The sequence below is a fragment of the Stenella coeruleoalba genome (assembly GCF_951394435.1).
Source record: "Stenella coeruleoalba genome assembly, chromosome: 4".
Lineage (NCBI taxonomy): Eukaryota > Metazoa > Chordata > Mammalia > Artiodactyla > Delphinidae > Stenella > Stenella coeruleoalba.
Window position 1 is genome coordinate 105,484,673 of NC_137149.1, and position 15,774 is coordinate 105,500,446.

Here is a 15,774-nt window from a genome sequence, read left to right on the forward strand (position 1 = left end):
GTTCTGAGACTTCACAAATGATCTGTTGGCATCCAAGCACTGTAGTAAAATGTGTCCTTCCCTCTTTGGACATTAAGTGTGGCACATTGTCAAGGTGTGCTCTGTCTTGGTGTGTGTATGCTATTTCAATCTGCTTTGCAGCCTGTTTCTGAGCTAGTATCTGTTAGCACGCTGCCTACATGTTGATAGGTTAAATCAACACCTGCTGTGCTGTTTAAAAATTGGTTTAGAAAAAGCATAATTTTGTGGGCTGGAAAGCTCCGTGAAGGAGATGGGATCAAGTTCAAGGAAATTGATTAGACCAAATGCATCTCCTGCAGGAAACAAAAATGAAAGCATTGGCATATGAAAGCATTACCATGGGATCCTAAGTTGGCCTCTTGGGTTGGACTGGAGAATTTGTGTAAGCAAAGAGTGGCAGAGAAGGCTGGATAAGTAAATTGGGACTGGATTAGGAAGGCTTTGCTGATTTGTCATATAGGAAAATACACCAGTGTATTTATAGCATGTCGTTATACATACATTTATTTTAAAATTCAAATAATGAGTTTTAATAATGCTTTCCCTCATGCATGTCCAAGAAATGTTGTTTTGGTGTATGGGATTATTTCCCCAGGGGCAGAATCCTCAAGCTTTGGAAAAAGCACAGTTTACTGATTATGATGCATGTAGATGCAGTTTTAGTGTACTTTGGCCAGGGCAGTGCCTATTGGTCTGTTATGCATCCCTTTTAATTCTTGTTTTGTTTTTTCCCCACAGGTGCTTGTGTCTATCAGGGTTCCTTGTTGGCGGTAGGTCATTCTTCATATATTTGGTTTATTTACTTTGCATGTAAAATGCTTGATTGAGGTTACTGAGTGAGTGAGGTGACCCTGTCGTTGTAAAATGTATTTAATTTCCTTTTCAGTTTGAGGATTATCCCTCATTCTGGCACAATCATGCTCAATTACTTAATACCTTTTCCAGAGTGAATTAGTTCCATTTGGATACTCAGGTATTGGAAGAGAAGTTCAAACACCCAACACCAATTTGCATTCCATGGCTGTCTTGTGAGTTCTTTCAATCAGAGAGAAAATTAGATCCCATTCTTTTGTCAGATATGAACTAGGGCACAATTTGTTTATCTTCCAAACAACTTGTTTGCTTCTTCCTTTGAACCCCCCCTCCAAAAAAATATACAATTATTGAATACAATATGGAGGATCCTGACTGTTGCTTTGAATTATACTTTTAAGTTTTGGTAACAAACAAATTAACATTTTATCTCTGATCCTTTGCCACGTAGAGGAGAATTGATTTTGAATTTAATGTCGGGATCACGTGGGGGAAAAGCTGATGCAAGATTCCTGCATTTCTTTTCATTAATAATGTACTATGGTGCATAACAGTGTGTTAAAAGCCAATCGAAAAGACCATCTACACTCCATCAACTCTAATAAGTGGTGTGACAAGTCATTCTTCACCACTTTTTTATTTTAGTTTAATAAAGGCTGTAATAAAAACAAAACTCAGATGGTTGGAAAGGGTTTGCTCATTTACATCCCAACCCGCTATTGACATGTGTGATACCAATATGTCAACTTGGATTGTCCTTGTGGTATTGAAATAGATGAGAAATATTTGAAAGATCTGAGAGTCTAGATAATTGTAGATGTTCACAGTAATATTCTTGAATCTGAACTTTATGTAATACAGTTACTGCTCTGGAGATTGATGTGTTTTTTCCTTCCTTATATTGTTCTGTTAAAGAATCAGGTGAAAGCCATTTTCCACTCTCTTTCCCATTCCATGCCCTTAAAAGCCTACTCTTCCTTCTGTTTATTCTTGAATACATTTTAGGAATCATTTTAAAATCAAAGTGCTATAAAATACATCATCAGTTTTGGGGAGCTGTAGTGGATATTATAGACAAGTTAGTTGTCCGTTTTAATACAAAGAAAATTGCTTATTGTATAGAGTCCTTGGTAACTTTTCAATATCTTTTCATGGCTATCGATCTACCTGATACATGCAGCAGATCAGTGAAATAGGCAGGTCATGTATTATTTTATACTCTCCCCCTTTTTAATGCAGAACCAAGGATGAGAGAGAGAGAGGTTTGCTAAAGGTAATTGACCGTTAAGGGGTGGACCAGAACAAAACAACCTGTCTTCTTTCTGTTGTTCTCCTGAATCTGAAGAAAGTGGCTAGACTACCTTCTATGTTTGACGCGGCAGCATGGTATTGTACATTTGAATACGAAAGCATCAGGTACGGGAAGAGGTCAGTTTGGTTTGATCAAGTTAAAGGAGTGGGGGCACTAGCACACTCCTGACTCCTCTAGTTGCCTTCTTTGCTTACCAAGACTCTGCTATGTTTGTTCCTACACCTCCTCTAGCCTGATGTACTTGTGATTGTGGTTATGCAACTCAGGCAGAAAGACAATACATTTACTACAATAATAAAGATTATTATTGAACAAATATTTACTGAGTGACAACTCGGGACCTGCTATTCTAGGCACTGGGGATGCATCAGTGAACAAACAGGCAAAATCCTTGCCTTCATGAAGCTCGAATTCTAATGAATAAAATATTTAGAATGTCAGATTCGTGCTAAGGAGGAAAACCGTATGGGTGTGGGGAGATAGAAAAGGCTGAATAGGGGACAAGGGTGGCCTCTTGAAATAAGGGGATAGGGAAGGGCTCCCTGAGAAAGTAAGGTGACATTTGAAGAAAGACCTGAAGGGCACTATAGGAGCTTGCCCCTTGGATATCCAGGGAAAGAGCATTCCACAGGGAGTGTAAAGTCTGAAGTGGAAGCTTGCTTGGCCGTTTGAAGAAGTACTTGGAGGTCACTGTGGCTGCAGCACGTGGTCCAGGGGGAGGATGGCAGGAGATGAGGCCAGAGAGGTAGGCAGTGACAGAGCAGCGTGTCCTTCCATGGACTTTAGCTTGTCCTTTCAATCAGGTGGGTGAGCCACTGGAGGAGCTAGAGCAGAAGAATGACAAAACCTGACTTACAGTTTAATTAAGCTGCTGAAATGGGAATATGAAAAGAAATAGCATTTGTTTCTAGGGAAACTATGTTGAATACTTTAAAAAAAGACTCTGTAGAGGTGAGTCACTGAAAATTTGCTGTCAAATTAAGTATGAGAGAAACAACTATAAAAGATTGGGGGAAAAGCACAAAAGTCCAGAGAGATTCTGCGTTCGGATTTAGTTGCAACCTCTTGAAGTTCTCTTTCTATTTTAAGGAACTTCAAACTGGAATGGGGATGATGCATTGTGGCCGTAGCTAATTGTATGAATAATTCATTGCTGCTCTCTTGCCACATGGCCTGGTCTTGAAGAAAAGCACTGCACCTGCATCAATGAAATTGAATGAATGTGCATTTATGTATTTTGAATTAAAATACAAAGCTTAAGGACATTTATATACTGTTCTAGGATTCTCTGATTAAACAACTCCTTGGGTGAGAGGATTTCTATGGTAAGAGGCATCACAGCCAGGGGCTGGCTTTGAGGATAGTGGCATGGTGTCCCAGCCCCAAACCCTGTAAATTCTACCCACGTGCATTGTAGAGCCGGGAGTAACTTTGGAGGTCATGTAGTCCAGACTCTCCATTTTATAGGTGGGGAGAGTGAGGCAGGGATTGAAGTTCTTGTGCTTCCTTCATTACTCAGGTGAGTAACCAAAAGTGGAAAGTGGGTCTGGTTGAAAATGGCAAAGCACCAGCTTCACCCAGAATTCCGTGAAACATACCAAGCAAATGAGAACACAGATCTAAGCTCTGGCTACTAGTTGCTAACTCTCAACCTGTCTTGTGAGGATTCCTTCCACTGATGCCTTTTCCATCTCATCACTTGTTGCCTGGGAAGCTGCCAGATAGAGTGGTTCATTCAGGACCTCTGTAGTCTGACAGACCTTTAAAAAAAATTTTTTTTAATTGAACTATAGTTGATTTACGATGTTGTGTTATATAGCACAACTATATAGCTAGATGTATAGCAAAGTGATTCCGTTATACATATATTTATATATATATATTCTTTTTCAGATACTTTTCCATTATAGGTTAATACAAGATATTGAATATAGTTCCCTATGCAATATGGTAGTTCCTTGTTGTTTATCTATTTTATATATAGTAGTGTGTATCTGTTAATCCCAAACTCCTAGTTTATCCCTCCCCCTTTGATAACCATAAGTTTGTTTTATATGTCTGAGTCTGTTTCTGCTTTGTAAATAAGTTCATTTACATCATTTTTTTAGATTCCACATATAAATGATACCATATGATACTTATCTTTCTCTCTTTGACTTACTTTGCTTAGTATGATAACCTCTAGGTCCATCTATGTTGCTGCAAATGGCATTATTTCATTCTTTTTTATGGCTGAGTAGTAGTCCATTGTGTATATGTACCACATCTTCTTTAGCCATTCCTCTGTCGGTGGACATTTAGGTTGCGTCCATGTCTTGACTATTGTAAACAGTGCTGCTATGAACACTGGGGTGCGTGTATCTTTTCATATTAGGGTTTTTGCCGACAGACCTTGTTCTGCTTCTTCCTCATCTGCTACAAACCAGCTCTGTGACCAAGTTACAGAACCTTCCTGAATCTCTGTCACCTCCTATGTGAAATGGGGATAAATAGAGCCTCTCCTGAAGGGTTTTTGTAGAGTAAAGGAGATAATGTGGGGAAGACACCCAGACACAGTGCCTGGTATGTGCTTTTCTGCAATAACAAAATTCCTCTTTACCAGCCAAGAAGGACAAGAGGAAGGAACTGTTACTCGGCACCTGCTACGTATTTCATACTCTCAACAATCCCAGGAAATAGGTGTTGTCTTTACAGATCAGGAACCTGAGACTAAGAAACTCTAAGTCACTTGTTCAAAAATCACACAGCTAGTCAGTGCTAGAGGAAGAGGGCGTTGCAACCTGGGTCTGACTTTAAAGCCATTCCACCGAGCATACCGTTTCTCGCAGCCAAGCCAGTCTGCTTGTTGTCTCTGAACACAGCTAGCTTATTTTACCATCAGCCATATGTGCCCACCCCCTCCCTGCTGCACCTGTCACGCAGTTGTCTCTGCCAGCCTCTGTCCCGACCTCCTGCAAGAGCCAGCTGTCCCTGGCTCACCCCTTCCCATTTAGCTGAGGCTCTCCCACACTAGTGTGTGCTAAATTCACCACACGAAGCAAGGAAGGTTTAGGGGTTATTCCATCTTAACATATAGTACATGCTCTATTATATATATGTACCCACACAAATCCCCAGCAATGTGCTGTGTTTCCCAACTTCTGACACCTCTGTGGACTCGTGGAGACACTCTGGGGTCATTGGGTTCTAAGCCCCATGTAGCCGTCTCTCAGTTATGTACTGACTTTGTCTGTCTCTCTTCTTTCTTTAACACTGTCTTCCCTCCTTTCTCTTCTTTCCATTCCTCAGGTCAGAAAATACCCAGGAAGGTCCCCTACCTTTAGAAACACTGCATAGTCTATTTTGGGGTGTGTTTCTTCCTCCACAATATCACTGCACCCCTGGGCTCTCAGGACTTTCTCCAAAGTCAGCCACAGTGGAAGAGAGAGTGACTGGGTTAAATCAGGAGTCCCTCAGAGGGAAGCTACCTACTTTATATGTTTAACTGTGACAGGGGCATCAAGTGTGAGGAGGAAAACAGATTTTTTATTTCAAAGTTTTCACCTATCTCCTGTCCTTTTCTGTCAATATTGAGTAAAAAGAATTTCACTTTCCTTTGGCCTCACCACAAGCAAACATCTCCTTTATAGGTTCTTCCTGGGGGTGGATGGTTGAACTCTTCAGTTTTTTTTTTTTTTTTTTTTTTTGCGGTACGTGGGCCTCTCACCGCTGTGGCCTCTCCCATCGCGGAGCACAGGCTCCGGACGCACAGGCCCAGCGGCCACGGCTCACGGGCCCAGCCGCTCTGCGGCATGTGGGATCCTCCCGGACCAGGGCACGAACCTGTGTCCCCTGCATCAGTAGGCGGACTCTCAACCACTGCGCCACCAGGGGAAGCCCTCTTCAGTTTTTATATCTGTAAAATGGAGATGAATGATTTACTTCACAGGGTTGTTGTGAAGGTTAAAAGAGACCAGCAGGAAGCGCTTAGCTTGTGACCTACCATAAAGGTCAGCTGCTATTACTGTTGCTGTAAAGCAGTTACACTTAACAAAGGTGGACACAGCCTCTCTTCTTCCCCAGATCAAAAGTGTTGAGTGTTGGCATTTTCCTACTTGGAATACTTTTCCTCACAAATGCTGACAAAGTGCATCACGAGGGACTAACTTTTAGCACATTTGAAAGGAAGAAAAAGTTCTCAAGAAGAATTAAAATTGTGGAGTGTTTACTATATACAGTATAACACAGTGGAAAGACCCAGGCTCTGGAGTTTAAATCTGGTTCTGCTACATACTTGCTGTGTGACCTCAGATATGAGACTTTAAACAGCCAAGTCTCAATTTCATTGTCTGTATAATAATATACCTCATAGGGTCGGTGTGAGGATTACCTGAGAGCATGCTTGTGAAAGAACCCAGAACTGTGCTTGGCAAGGAAGAGACACATCACCTAGGTGGCAACGACATGTCGGAGTGGAAATGACTGCGTGGTAGAAGCCAGGGAGTCTTGGTTCGGGTTTTGGCTCTGTAATTACTAGCCGTGTAGTACTGAGGAAGTCACTTGAATGAAATGAGGTCTCAGTTTCTAAATTCGTAAAATGAGAGAGTTAGATTAGATCCTCTCCGAGATTCCTTAGCCCGGGGCCATCCAGTGGAACGCCCTGTGCTCATGGAAATGTTCCAGAGCTGCATCGTCCTGTGTGGTGGCCACAAGCCACATGTAGCTGTTGAGCACTTGAAGTGTGGCTAGCGACACTGAGGAACTGGATTTTAAATTTTGCTTAATGCTAATTAAAATTTATAGCCTCACGTGGGTCGAGGCTACTGTATCAGACTGTGCAGCTTTAGAACTTTAAAATTCTTAACTTACTCTAGTACTTAAGCCTGAATTTTAGTCTCATGGATGGCTCTCACCCTGGGTAAAGGTTCACTGTTGTGTTGTTAGCAGTTTGAGGAAGGTCACCAAAAATTTGTTAGAGCACCTGAGTTTGCTCTTTGTTTGTTTATATAATATTGTTTTATACATATATGTATATAATTATTACAACACTACTCTTCCCATATTGCTCGATACGTTTTCTTGAATAAAAGAAAAGGGGTGGAGTTACAGCTGAGCCCTCACCTGCAATTAATCCTACATATTCTACTAAATCTTTCCCCAGCTTTATTGAGGTATAATTGATAAATAAAAATTGTATATATTTAAGACGTACAACTTGATGATTTGGTGTGTGTATACGTTGTGAAATAATCACCATCAAACTAATAAACATATCCATCAACTCAGTCACTCCTTTCTCACTTCCTTCCTCCTCCCTCCCTTCTTTCCTTCCTCTGTTCCTCCCTCCCTTCCTTCCTTCCATAGTGAGAACACTTAAGATCTACCCTCTTAGCAACTTTCAAGTATATAATATAGTATTGTTAATTATAGTTTCATTGTTATACATTAGATCTCCAGAACTTGGTCATCTTGCACAAGTGAAACCTTGTACCCCTTGACTAAACTCTTCCCGTTTTCTCTTCCCCACACCCCCTGCCAGCCATTCTTCTTTCTGCTCTATGAGGGTAACTATCTTAGATTCCACATGTAAGTGAGATCGTGCCATATTTGTCTTTCTCCATCTGGCTTATTTCACTTAGCATAATGTCCTTCAGGTGCACTTATGTGGCTGCAAACGGCCGGATTTCATTCATGTTTAAGGCTGAGTAATATTCCATTATGTGTATCACATTTTCTTTATCCATTCTTCTGTTGATGAGTATTTGGGTTGTTTCCACATCTTGGTTATTGGGAATAATGCTGAGCGGAACATGGGAATGCAGATATCTCTTCAAGATTCTGATTTCATTTTTCTTTGGACTTAATGCCCAGAAGTGGGATTTCTGGGTCATAAAGTAGTTCTGCTTTTAATTTTTTTGAGGCACCTCCATGCTGTTTTCCATAATGGTTACACTAATTTACATTTTCACCAACGGTGTACAAGAGTTCCCTTTCTCCACATCCTTTCCAATACTTGTTACCTTTTGTCTTTTTGTAATAGCCCGCTTAACAGGTTTGAGGTAATATTTCATTGTGATTTTAATTTACTTCTATTAAAGATTTTACAAAATATTTTTGGTGTTTTGTCAAAGTCTGATATATTCGTGGGAGTGTTATCCACTGTATATTGTGGTGGGAGAAATTGAGAACTTCTGGTCTAATCCGTAAGCCTTGTTGATTAGGGTTAAGGAGGATTAAAGAAGGCAAGCAGAGCTCTTCAGTGCTAGCGTCCTTTTAAAAAATTGATGTGCTATAGCATTCTTTTATTTGAAACTGTAACACAAGAGATGTAGCCCATAGAAATGAAAATGTCTCAGACTTGTGTTCGTGCTCAAGAAATTTTATGGAGAAGAGAAATGAAGAGAATTTGGAGGCTTTCCCTATTAAGTGCTCAAAGCCCCCCAAACACTTAGTAAATCTTGGTCAGCGACTGCTATTAAACAACCTGAACTTCTCAGCAGTGGGGGGAATGCTTGGCATCTTGTGGATATACTCAGAAGGGAAACAATAAAGTCAGCCATTCCTTAATTTCCCTTAAGAGCACTATTGGGTATTGTAGGATATCACTGTTCTTCATTATAGTTTAACAAGAATTCATCATTTTTTCAGCCTCTTCATTTATTTTTAAACACTGAGTAATATGCCTTTAAGTGGGAGAGACTACTCTTTATTAAAATATAATTATTCTGGGGTAAAAACATTTTTTTTTTACCGAAAATCAGCACATCATCACTCTGCTAGGTGCTGGAATAAGGTTTGAGAAGTAATGAGCTTCCTTTAACTAGAGATATTCAAGCAGAGACTGGGAAGTCTGTATCATAAATGAGATAGTGGTGGCTTGGTCTAAATGACTTACAAAGCCTTTCTAACTTGGGTTCTGACCTGCGTGAATTGAAGATTAGAGCTGTGTGTTGCTGCCTTATGGAAGCCCTTGTGGCAGGGGTGGAGTGGTGGTGAGAAAGTCTCCTGACCCCAGAGGTGTACAATGAAGGGTTTCTCCCCTGCGTTCCTTCAAATGCACTGATTTTGTACCGTTGGGTACCAGGCAGTGAGAATTGGGCTCTAGGTGCCTCAGATGATTCTTTTTTTCTTTACTGGGCTTTTATAAATCGTCCACCATAATCAGATGTGGTAGTTTCCTCTTTGGAAATTCGTATCTTCTGAGCATAGTTGTGTGAGAGGAATAGTACAAGAGATTTTGTGCTTTTATTGATGAACAATCCATATGCATTTTCATTCTTGTTCATATTCTTGTGGTAGGAACAGATGTTTTAAGTTAACAAACACATTTCTTTTTTTTTTTTTCGGTACTTGGGCCTCTCACTGTTGTGGCCTCTCCCGTTGCGGAGCACAGGCTCCGGACGCGCAGGCCCGGCAGACATGGCTCACGGGCCCAGCCGCTCCGCGGCACGTGGGATCCTCCCGGACCGGGACACGAACCCGTGTCCCCCGCATTGGCAGGCAGACTCTCAACCACTGCGCCACCAGGGAAGCCCACAAACACATTTCTTATGCTTTGTTTTGAATTTAGAAGATGCAGCTGAGCTTGGCAGCCATATTACTTTGTTCAAAAGATGGTAGCATGATCATATATTTCAATTTTCTGATCAGACCATACATTCCCCACACTTTTTTTTTTTGAAGTTTGTGTCATTTTTGCTCCAATTGCCTTACAACCTAGTACCTCATTTTGTTTTTTTGGTCTTCATTTGTCTGTTTATAACTACAAAAATACATGTTTATTTTATACCTTGTACATTTATATATGCATATATATATATATATATATATATATATATATATATATATCTCCTAGAAAAGAACTGTCACTCATTTCTAACACCTTATGGTGTTATCTCAGTTACTTTTTAAAGCCCTCTGCTTACTAAGGGAAAAGATGATACATAAATATCAAATGACAATTGTGAGTTAAGCAAGCTTATGTTTTCTTGGAGTTTGAGTGGCAAATGTCTAAAGAAAATTTGGCTTTGAAAATCTCATATGGATGGCATTCTGCTTGTGTGACAAAAAGGGACACAAATATAAAATCTGCACAAAATAATTTTTAAAAATCTGAGCAGTTTTATGTAAAATAAGTACGTAACCTCTGGTATGCCAGCTAGATTCTTTTCAGCAATGATTTCTTAGTTTCCCTGAGTTTATAAACTAAATGGAAGGAAGAAGGAAAGGGAAAAGCTTTCACAGTAAGAAACAGTTTCTTGTTAGTACCCAGGAGATGCTTGAGTTTGGGCCATGACCTGTGAGTTCTTTCCTGACAGCTCCCAAGATTGGTTATTTATTAAATTTATGTCATTCCTTTCTTCCAAAGGCAAATTGCATGGGTGTGGGATGGGCTGGGGAGAGGAGGGTGTCTACATGGGAGAGCAGATTTCATAGTTCCTTGTACCTTACATTCCTGAAATGGTTTTGTAATCGTGAGCAGGAGAGAATTATTAACAGAGATACGTATTCTTTGGTGCTCTTACTGTACTTAGTTTCCCTCTAATCCAGAGGGAACTTGGTCTAAGAGTTGAGAGAACAGAAACAAAAGAAACTCTAACCTGAAATTAGTGGCTTAGAAGAACCCTCTCCCTTTCGTATTTGCCATTGGTATATGTAGTAATAGTGGTCCACCTGGATCGTAGATATTTATTGATCAACTTCCATGTGCTAAAAGATATGAGTTACAGACCCTGGGGTGCCTACCCAACAGCCCCCTTTCTCCTTTTCTCTGCTGGCAAAGTCCTAATTTTTTCTTCCAGTTCCCACCCCTTGCCCACATGACTTGTGTAACTCCTAGCTGCAAGCTAGTTAGGAAGTTTATATTCCCTTGCCAAGATTGGCTTAGGAGTGAGTATATGACCTAGTTGTGGCCAATGAGTTATGCAGGGAAGTTTTGGGTGCTTGAAAGAACCCTATAAAGAACACCTCTTTCCCTCCAGTTCTGAAACAAAGAATAGAAGTAAAAATCACCTTTTAAGTTTTTTAATCAGTGAAGCTAACGTGGAGGATATAGCTTTAATTCTCTTAGCCAGATAGGCTTATTGATTCTGAACCCACACCATCCAGCCGACTAGGCGTCACAGACAGAGATTTACAGAGGCAGCTTTCCCATGCAGAAGGGCTGCTCAGGTGAGAATTATTGCCTGAAGAAGCAAAGGAAAACTTATGCTATTGGTTGAAAGGCTTCTTCCTAGAAGAGGAAGGAAGACACAACTGAGTTAAGCAGGCCCAGTTACCCTTAAATTTGCTAGTTAGAGAACTTGTGCCACCTTCCCAGGGAAAAGAAAGCCCTGGAAGTATATGTTGATATCCCTTCACAAGAAGGAAACCTCAGGAGAAAGAAGAATTCTTTATTAATGAGAGATTTTATTTTATAATTATTATTTTAAATTTCTGTTTTTGGAGGGGGTTTGGGTTTTTAAATTTTATTGATTGATTGATTGATTAAAGTATAGTTGATTTACCATATATTAGTTTCAAGTGTACAGCATAGTGATTTAACATTTTTATAGCTTATACTCCATTTAAAGTAATTACAAAATAATGGCTATATTTCCTTGTGCTGTACAATATATCCTTGTTGCTTGTCTGTTTTATGCATAGTAGTTTATATCTCTTAATCTCATATCCCTATCTTGCCCCTACCCCTTCCTCCCCAATGGTATCCACCAGTTTGTTTTCTATATCTGTGAGACTGTTTCTGTTTTGTTATATACATTCATTTGTTATATTTTTAAGATTCCACATATAAGTGATAATGTACAGTATTTGTCTTTCTCCGTCTGACATTTCACTAAGCATAATACTCTCTAGGACCATCCATGTTATTGCAAATGGCAGAATTCCATTCTTTTTATGGCTGAGTAATATTCCATTGTATACACATTTACTACATCTTTATCCATTCATCTGTTGATGAACATTTGGGTTGCTTCCATATCTTGGCTGTTGTAAAAATAATACTGCTATGAACATTGGGGTGCATGTATCTTTTTGAATTAATGTTTTCTTTTTTTTTTTAAACGTATACCCAGGAGTGGAATTGCTGGATCATATGGTAGTTCTAGTTTTAGTTTTTCTGAAGAACCTTCATACTGTTTTCCACAGTGGCTACACCAATTTATTGTACATTCCCACCAACAGTGTACAAGGGTTCCCTTTTCTCCACATCCTTGCCAACATTTATTTGTTGACTTTTTGATGATAGCCATCTGACAGGTGTGAGATGATAGCTCATTGTGGTTTTGATTTGTATTTCTCTAACAATTAGTGATGTTGAGCATCTTTTCATGTGCCTGTTAGCCATCTGCGTATCTTCTTTGGAAAAATGTCTGTTCAGATCTTTTGCCCATTTTTAAATCCAGGTTTTTTTTTGTTGTTGTGTTGTGTGAGCTGTGTATATGCTTTGGATATTAGCCCCTTATGGATGGATCATATCATTTGCAAATATTTTCTCCCATATTAATGGGAGATTTTCAAACTTAGTCTTTGAACATTGGCATGTGAAGATGTGATCCCTGGAGCTCCTGCAACAGTTTTGCAGCCATTGGACTACCTCTCCAGCACACAGATGGAGGAAAATGATGGAAAGCGTTTGGTTTCCTGAAGAGTTTGGTTGTTGATCTGATGAATTGAGCAGCACAGGAACTGATCTTCCTGGGGAATTGTTATATGAGTTAAGAAATTCCCTCATTGTTTCAGCCAGTATAAGTAGGATTTCATGTTACTGTGGCTACAAACACTCTAACCAACACCCTACAGTCAAATAATGAACTAAGTTGAAAGCACTTTGGGATAAGTGTCATTGTAGTGTGCAGCAGCGTAGCTAAGGGTGTGAACTCTAGATTCAGACTTCCTAAGTCTGAGTCTGAGCTCTTCACTGTTGTTCGACCGACCTTGGGCTACTTACTTCGTCTTTAAAATGGCGATTTTTTAAAAATTAATTTTTATTGGAGTAAAGTTGATTTACAATGTTGTGTTAGTTTCAGGTGTACAGCAAAGTGAATCAGTTATACATATATCCACTCCTCCTTAGATTCTTTTCCCATATAGGTCATTACAGAGTATTGAGTAGGGTTCCCTGTGCTATACAGTAGGTTCGTGTTAGTTATTTGTTTTATACATAGCAGTGTGTATATGTCAATCCCAATCTCCCAGTTTATCCCACCCCTCCTTCCCCCTTGGTAACCATAAGTTTGTTTTCTACGTCTGTGATAGTAGTTGTGCATGTATTACAGAACTGTTGTAAAGATAAATGAGATAACACCTGAAAGTACGTGGGGTTTCATGTGTAAGTACGCACTAGTAGGTAATAAGTATGTTCTAGCTGTTGAGAATACTGTTATTCATGGAGGAAGTCACTTCTGATCTTGCCCTTAAAATATGGGTCAGTTTAGAACAGGAAGAGATGAGGGAAGGGCTCTTTAGATAGAGGATCAGTGTGAGTAAAAGCGTAAGTGGCAAAGGCAGTCCAGTTTGATTAAAGTGTGAGAAGTGATGGGATAAAACACTGAGAAGGGATTTTTAAACTCCAGCTCAGATAGGGCCTGGAATAGGCATGTGAATTACATTCTGTAGACCATGGGGACCCTTTGAAATGGAAATCATTTGCTCTTGAATTCTAACTCTGTCACTACAAATTGATTAGCGTGTAGTCGCTCTGTAGAGCTTTGGAGAGGGTGGCTCCATGTAACCGATCATCACTGCTGGAAAAAAAAAAATCAGTGTGCAGACATACTCCAACAGTGAGTTATTAGTTCAGCAAAAACAGGTTCATCTTGGATTATGTCAAGTGAAACTCCCTATTAATAGGCATTAATCCACTCCTTTAATATTGACGTTCATGATGATTCCCCCTGAGGTCATGATGGAATCTTTGTCCTTCCTCTTTAGTCGGCATTTCTTTTTTCTACTTTGCAACTTGCAAAGATTAAATTATGTTCTGGGTAGCATTAAGATAAATAAAGAACATTTTATTGTATTAAATTTTTTTGAATGGAAACCTTATTTTATTTATCCTACCCCAGATTTTGAAGAGTATAATTTTTCTCCTGTGCTGGACAACAGAACTTACTGTCTTTTGTTTGATTTTAGAATTTTATCAGAGTTATCATTCCTACATTTAAAATATGTTTTTTAAAAGAAAGATCAACTGTGATAAGATACTTTAAGGAATAGTAGGACCTTTGGAAAAATATGAACTGCTAGAAAAGATTCTTAAGAGTTTGACTTAGGAGGAGAAGAGAGGGAGATTTTATGGGAATAAGATAAGTGCTTATGAAAAGGAGAGAAACTCATATTTCTTTACTAGAATGAATTAAGCTGTTGAAGAAAAAACATCTTTTTACATTTCTTACTCTGTTTCACTGATGATTTGGAGGAAAAACCGCAATGATAACAGGCAGGAGATAAATATAAAGCATAATAAAAGAAATTCTGCGAGCGTCAAGGCGTGTGTATTCCTGCGAGGTGTTTTTATGCAAACTTATTAAGGTCAAGGATACTTAGTAAGCAAGATTGTATCTTGAAAACTAAGAATTCTATTTTTTGTACTATAAATAATTGAGTTAAGAAGAAAACAATTAAAGAGGATAAATATTAATGTTTTTTTAAAAACCAAACCACAAAACCCAGAATATTATACCAACTTTTGAGAATGATACCTTCCTTTTTTGGTTTTTCTAACTGAGAATGGTCATATTGTTTTATTTATTATATTAAAAGTAATATGTTTGTTCTAAAAGAACAAACATATAATATAAAAAGAAAGGAAAAGTATTAATTTCAATAATTCCGTGAACAAAAATAATGATAGCTAAATATTAGGTGAATTTATTGCGGAACTCTTTTTTTTTTTTATAAGTGTGTGTGTGTTGTGTGTGTGTGTGTGCTTAACAGAAACAGGCATCATAATATGCATATTTCTTGGTCATTTTTAAAAATTTAATACTGTGTAATGAATATCTTTTTATGTCAATATACATTAATCTATATCATAAATCCATCGTGTATACAGTGTAAATTATTGTAGCCATCCCTACTGATTGATACTCATATTCCAGTATATTAGTATTGTAAGCAACACTGTGATGAACATTCTTGTACACTTTTCAGTTATTTCCTGAGGGTAAATTCCTTAGAAATACCATTTTTGAGCCACATGATGTACATTTTTTAAAAGCATATTCGTGTACATATATAATGCATATTACCAAATTGCCCTTCAGGGAAGTCATACAGTTTCACTTCTATTGGCTGGTATTAGTAGAGAATTCTGATGTAAGGATGAAACCAACACTTGATTTTTGAATGATTGATCTTTTTAACTGAAGCATAGTTGATTACAATATTGTGTTAGTTTCAGGTATACAGCAAAGTGATTCAGTTATATATGTATATATTTATATTGATATATATATTTCAGATTATTTTCCATTATAGGTTATTATAAGAAATTTAATATTGTTTCCTATGTTACATAGTAAATCCTTGTTGCTTATCTATTTTATATATAGTAGTGTGTATTTGTTAATCCCGTACTCCTAATTTATCCCTTTTTCCCCTCCCTTTTCACTTTGGTAACCATAAGTTTGTTTTCTATGTCTGTG

The 15,774-nt window shown here is 38.6% G+C and overlaps 1 protein-coding gene across 1 annotated transcript in view; it reads left to right on the forward strand.

Annotated features, from left to right (window-relative positions):
* Positions 1-15,774, forward strand: part of FRAS1 (Fraser extracellular matrix complex subunit 1) — a 460,552-nt gene that overhangs the window by 6,129 nt on the left and 438,649 nt on the right. Inside the window, exon 2 of the mRNA XM_079919788.1 lies at positions 760-791. Within this exon, the coding sequence (XP_079775914.1) occupies positions 760-791 (32 nt within the window). The remainder of the gene's footprint in view (positions 1-759; positions 792-15,774) is intronic.